General features: G+C 43.3%; 1 protein-coding gene across 1 annotated transcript; it reads right to left on the reverse strand.

The window, feature by feature from the left end:
• Positions 1-1332: 1332 nt before the first annotated feature.
• Positions 1333-3938, reverse strand: LOC144098175 (uncharacterized). Its single transcript, XM_077630694.1, has 3 exons — positions 3790-3938; positions 2508-2934; positions 1333-2315 (listed from the first exon to the last, which is right to left on the reverse strand). The coding sequence occupies exons 1-3, from the start codon at positions 3853-3855 to the stop codon at positions 1333-1335; spliced, it is 1476 nt and encodes a 491-aa protein (XP_077486820.1). The 5' UTR covers positions 3856-3938.
• Positions 3939-4519: the final 581 nt, after the last annotated feature.

Consider the following 4519-nt stretch of genomic DNA (forward strand, 5'->3'; position numbering starts at 1 on the left):
CGGAAGAAGGCATCTATGGTGCTGTGGAGATAAAATGCCCCTACTCTTTCAAGGACAGTGAAGCTAACACTGTAACCAGCAAAAACTTGTCTTGCATTTGTTGATGGTACAGCTCAGCTCAAGAGAGATGATGAGTATTTTTACCAAGTTTTAGGACGGATGGCTGTCACAGAATGCAAATGTGCAGATTGTAGTCTTTTCTGAAAAGTGGATGGCTGTGGAGCGCATTTATTTTGATCAAGGGGGGTGGGACAATGTAAAGGCACAGTTGGATGAGTTCTTTTTCAGTACTGCTTTGCCTTACTTTGCTGCTCACAACACTGCTGTGGTATAATTCTTAGATTGCATTCATCTGTAGTTTGAACACTCGTTTTTCTTCATTGTAGGGATCTACACTTATTACAGCTAGTGATTTTTTATATATAAGGCTTCTGTGCTAGACAATGGCTTCCTTTGTATTCCTGGCCATACCTTACCTTTTCTTTTCATCACCCATTCTATATTTTTGCATTTCCCGAATAAATAAAATAAAGACACATGAAAGCTATTTTTGAGTTTAACTAGATCAGAAGCAAATTACACCTTCAAAAACCAGCTCTAGTTGAAAGCAGGCTTTGTGATATAGAATAAAACGGTTGATTTTTGGGCTAGTTTGTGAAGCATATTGTGCTGAAGGGGGCAGGAAAGAAATGGGAAAGGTGCTCACTTATTTATTACTTGAAATTTAATCAAAATCTATCAATTAAATTTATTTCAGTATTATGGATACTGGGGAAAACATAGACAAAAGGCCAAACAAGGCTTGACGAGGTTTGCGCTCCCTTACAAGGCATACAGTGTAACAGGTACACACACACACACATATATATATATATATATATATATATATATATATATATATATATATATATATATATATATATATATATATATATATATATATTACAGTAACATTTATGGTACAATGCAAACGTATCAAAACGGGCACGCCTGCATAGTCTGCAAACCTGCATTTTGTGGCCACTTCCCAAACAAAATGAACCGAAATTCCTACCGCCATGATGGCACCAGCCCTTCTTAAGGAGCAAAATTTTGGTCATTCATCTAGGTGCCAAGTGGTCGCTTTCATGAGTGTGACCCATCAGTACATCACAGTTTAGTGCATCACTCTAGTTTCCGTTTATTACACTTGTTTTTCGTAGAGGATTGCATAGAATCTGAGTCGTAATACTCTAGTCCTTGTGCCCTCTGATTGTGGGAGTGAGGGAAGTTTCTGCTCCTGTGTTATCTTGCTGCATGGTTTGAGGCAGTGAATAGAGGTCATCTTTTAAGTTATTCATTCATTAGTTCTGTTGGAGGTGCCAGCTGTTGCCTGCTTGGTTGTGAAGGTTTGCTCAAAGGGCTTTGAAAGTCTGTGAGAATAGCAGCCACAGTGCAGATTTGATTGATTATGGGAGCCAGTGTGAGTGGGATCGGCCGATCAAATATATGAAATGATTTGACCTTTCTTATTCTCCTTTCTACATGGATCCTCAATGAAGCAATCTCCTTAGTTTCCCTGATTTGTTGTTCAGAGAGGGCATTCCTGTGCAGAAATGGTGGAATGTTCAGCTTAACATTTTTGCTTGCCAAAAGGTCATCAATCAAGAACCCCTTGTCTGCCATGACAGAATCATTTTTGTCAAACTTGAGGTTCAGAAATCCACTTTTCAGTACGGCTTCCCTGTCTGAGATAGAACCTGTGTACAGCTCTGACTCAAAGTTCACTAAGCCGTTTGGTGAAACATCAATGAGGCCTTTAAAGGTATTTGAAGTCTTGTAAGTAGAGTAGGAGCTCGACTGGAGAGAAAGTGAGGAGGGCACCTCACACTTTATCTCTGTTGCATCCAAAATAACCCTTGTTGTTGAATACGTGCTGAATGCCGGAGGCATTGCTGCGTCTATTACAGCTCTTAATACCGAGAGTGGTAGTTTGCAGAGTCTTATGTACATGAAGTTAATACATGACACACATATACGGGACACTGTTGACTGAGTGATCCCAAATCTGTGTGCCAGGTCATGCTCGAAGAGGCCGAGACGAAGCCTTACAAGTACGAGGAACAGTTCATTTTCTGCCGTCAGCTTCCGCCGTCGGCCTCCGCTGGCTTTGATGCCGGCATTCCTCAAAACATTACTCCCATTGTTTCCGGGGTTGATGTAAGCCATCAATGCCAGGAAATGCTGGTATGATGGTATTCCTGTGTAAGCAAGGAAGTCCTCATTTGAGTGTTTAAAACGGTCAATGCCAAAGCTTGTTCTAATTTCTTTTTCTTCTAGACGTGCAGTGAGGCAGTGATTTTATTTGAGTGAAAAGTGCACCTCTTTCTTCGTCTGGAGCAGCTGCTCCTGGAGGACTTCACATTCATATTTATTTCTGTCTATTTCATTTGTCTGTGCTGCAACGACACCTTCGAGACGTTCCGCTTCACTGGTAGGCTCGCCACTGCCTAAAAAAGGGGTTGTACCAGAAGCAGGTGAACAGCTGGCGGTGTCTCTCTCTGTTTCAGGTGCTTCGGACTCTAGAGCTGCTGCAGACAATCGATCAGTGGACTGGTCAACAAACAATTCTGCTGCACTGTCTTCTACAGTAAGTGCTTGAGCAACAGCTTGATCTGAAATCTGATGTGCTTGTGGACAGGCGCTCAATGTTCGCTTCTTGGATGATTTGCGAAGCTGTTGCTTGTTGCCAAAGCTGAACACACTGAGGCAGTCTGTTTGTCGCAGTAAGTTGTTGCCGCATGATACACCAGGAATAAAGTCTGATGGCAGGAAATGCCTTGAACACACTCTTCTGCATTTTGTCACCTTGAAGTATATCCCTTCGTCACGCTTGATGGCGATGATCCACTTTTTGTATAATGTGGCATCTCTTGGGAAGCGATGATAAGAAACCTGCAAGTTTCAATAGTCTTACATGTAGTTAAAACCTGTATCAACAAATCATTCATCAGCAACCTATATTTGCTATACATGAATATTTTGACCAGCGCGCGACATTTAAAAAGACTCCGCCTGATAATAAACATAGCTGAACCGCAACGGTGCAAGTGTTTGTCACCAGGCTGTTGTGGTCAATATGCATATTTGTCCAGCGGGCACTTTCGATCGCGATGCGGGTTATTAAACAAATTGCGATCGGCCGCAATCGTAGGCGATCGTGTTGTGCGCTAGAGCTCGGCAAACTCAGTGTGGTTCGGTTAGTTGGACCGCGTAAGAGCGATAATTGATCACGATCGTAAGTCTCCGTGTGCCACCGGCGCGAGAATGTGCGTCCACCGCTTTATCCGCACTATCCGGCATCTCAATCGCGGCGCGAATGTTAGCCTGTACCTGAGCCAAGCTCGGCATTAATGCACGCCCTTGTGACCATAGGCTTACAAGAGCGAGCGCCATGTCCCTAATATTTATAGCCTTTGCACATTCACAGCATCTGAATTTGCTCTAAAAACACGGCTGCTGTCACGACTGTTGGGTAAAAAAAAAAGTCGTGCTGCTGTACATGCAGATAACACGGGCACACAGCGGGGTTGACGCGAGAAGGAAAGGAAGCCTTTCACAACTTTCACTAACATCGGTTAAGGTACAACACGGTACTTCTCTAACCGGTATTGTCGTTTGTAGTCAACTCGAGGTTATTTATCTTTTTTCACCGAGACGACTATTAATAAGGGGTACCGGGTACGTCCGATGCTTCCCTACCCCTCGGGCACGGATTAACACGGGTGTGAAAGTTAATATACCACGCACCTTGTTATCGCCTGGATCCTTGGGTCCTCGCTGTTTACACCAGGGGACACAGCAGTGCGTCGGCATTTTCGCTATACGATGTGGGTCGATCTGCGGCTTGTGAATCCGCGCGGGCCTTGCGCATAGTCTCCGCCTCCCATAGAGTAATGGCGGTTATGCTGCTTCCTTGCCGTTACCAAGACAGCAGACCTAACTCTCAACTTGTGAACAAGATGGCGCTGCGCATTTCGCATATGGACGGACGGACGGACGGACGGACGGACGGACGGACAGACAGACAGACAGACAGACAGACAGACAGACAGACAGACAGACAGACAGACAGATAGATAGATAGATAGATAGATAGATAGATAGATAGATAGATAGATAGATAGATAGATAGATAGATTGATTGATTGATTGATTGATTGATTGATAGATTGATAGATTGATTGATAGATTGATAGATAGATTGATAGATTGATAGATTGATAGATTGATTGATAGATTGATAGGTAGGTAGGTAGGTAGGTAGGTAGGCAGGCAGGTAGGTAGGTAGGTAGGTAGGTAGGTAGGTAGGTAGGTAGGTAGGTAGGAAGGTAGGTAGGTAGGTAGGTACGTAGATAGATAGATAGGTAGGTAGGTAGGTAGGTAGGAAGGTAGGTAGGTAGGTAGGTACGTAGATAGATAGATAGGTAGGTACATAGATAGATAGATAGATAGATAGATAGATAGATAGATAGATAGA

Source organism: Amblyomma americanum, chromosome 7, assembly GCF_052857255.1.
Source record: "Amblyomma americanum isolate KBUSLIRL-KWMA chromosome 7, ASM5285725v1, whole genome shotgun sequence".
In the NCBI taxonomy this organism is placed as follows: Eukaryota; Metazoa; Arthropoda; class Arachnida; order Ixodida; family Ixodidae; genus Amblyomma; species Amblyomma americanum.

What these genes read in the sequence shown, in the direction of transcription:
- LOC144098175 (XM_077630694.1), bottom strand. Translation starts at nt 3,855, where the DNA reads ATGCCGACGCACTGCTGTGTCCCCTGGTGTAAACAGCGAGGACCCAAG. An exon ending in AGGATCCAGGCGATAACAAG is followed by an intron (nt 2,935 to 3,789) that starts GTGCGTGGTATA and finishes TGAAACTTGCAG; the next exon opens with GTTTCTTATCATCGCTTCCC. An exon ending in CAGCTGTTCACCTGCTTCTG is followed by an intron (nt 2,316 to 2,507) that starts GTACAACCCCTT and finishes CTGCACGTCTAG; the next exon opens with AAGAAAAAGAAATTAGAACA.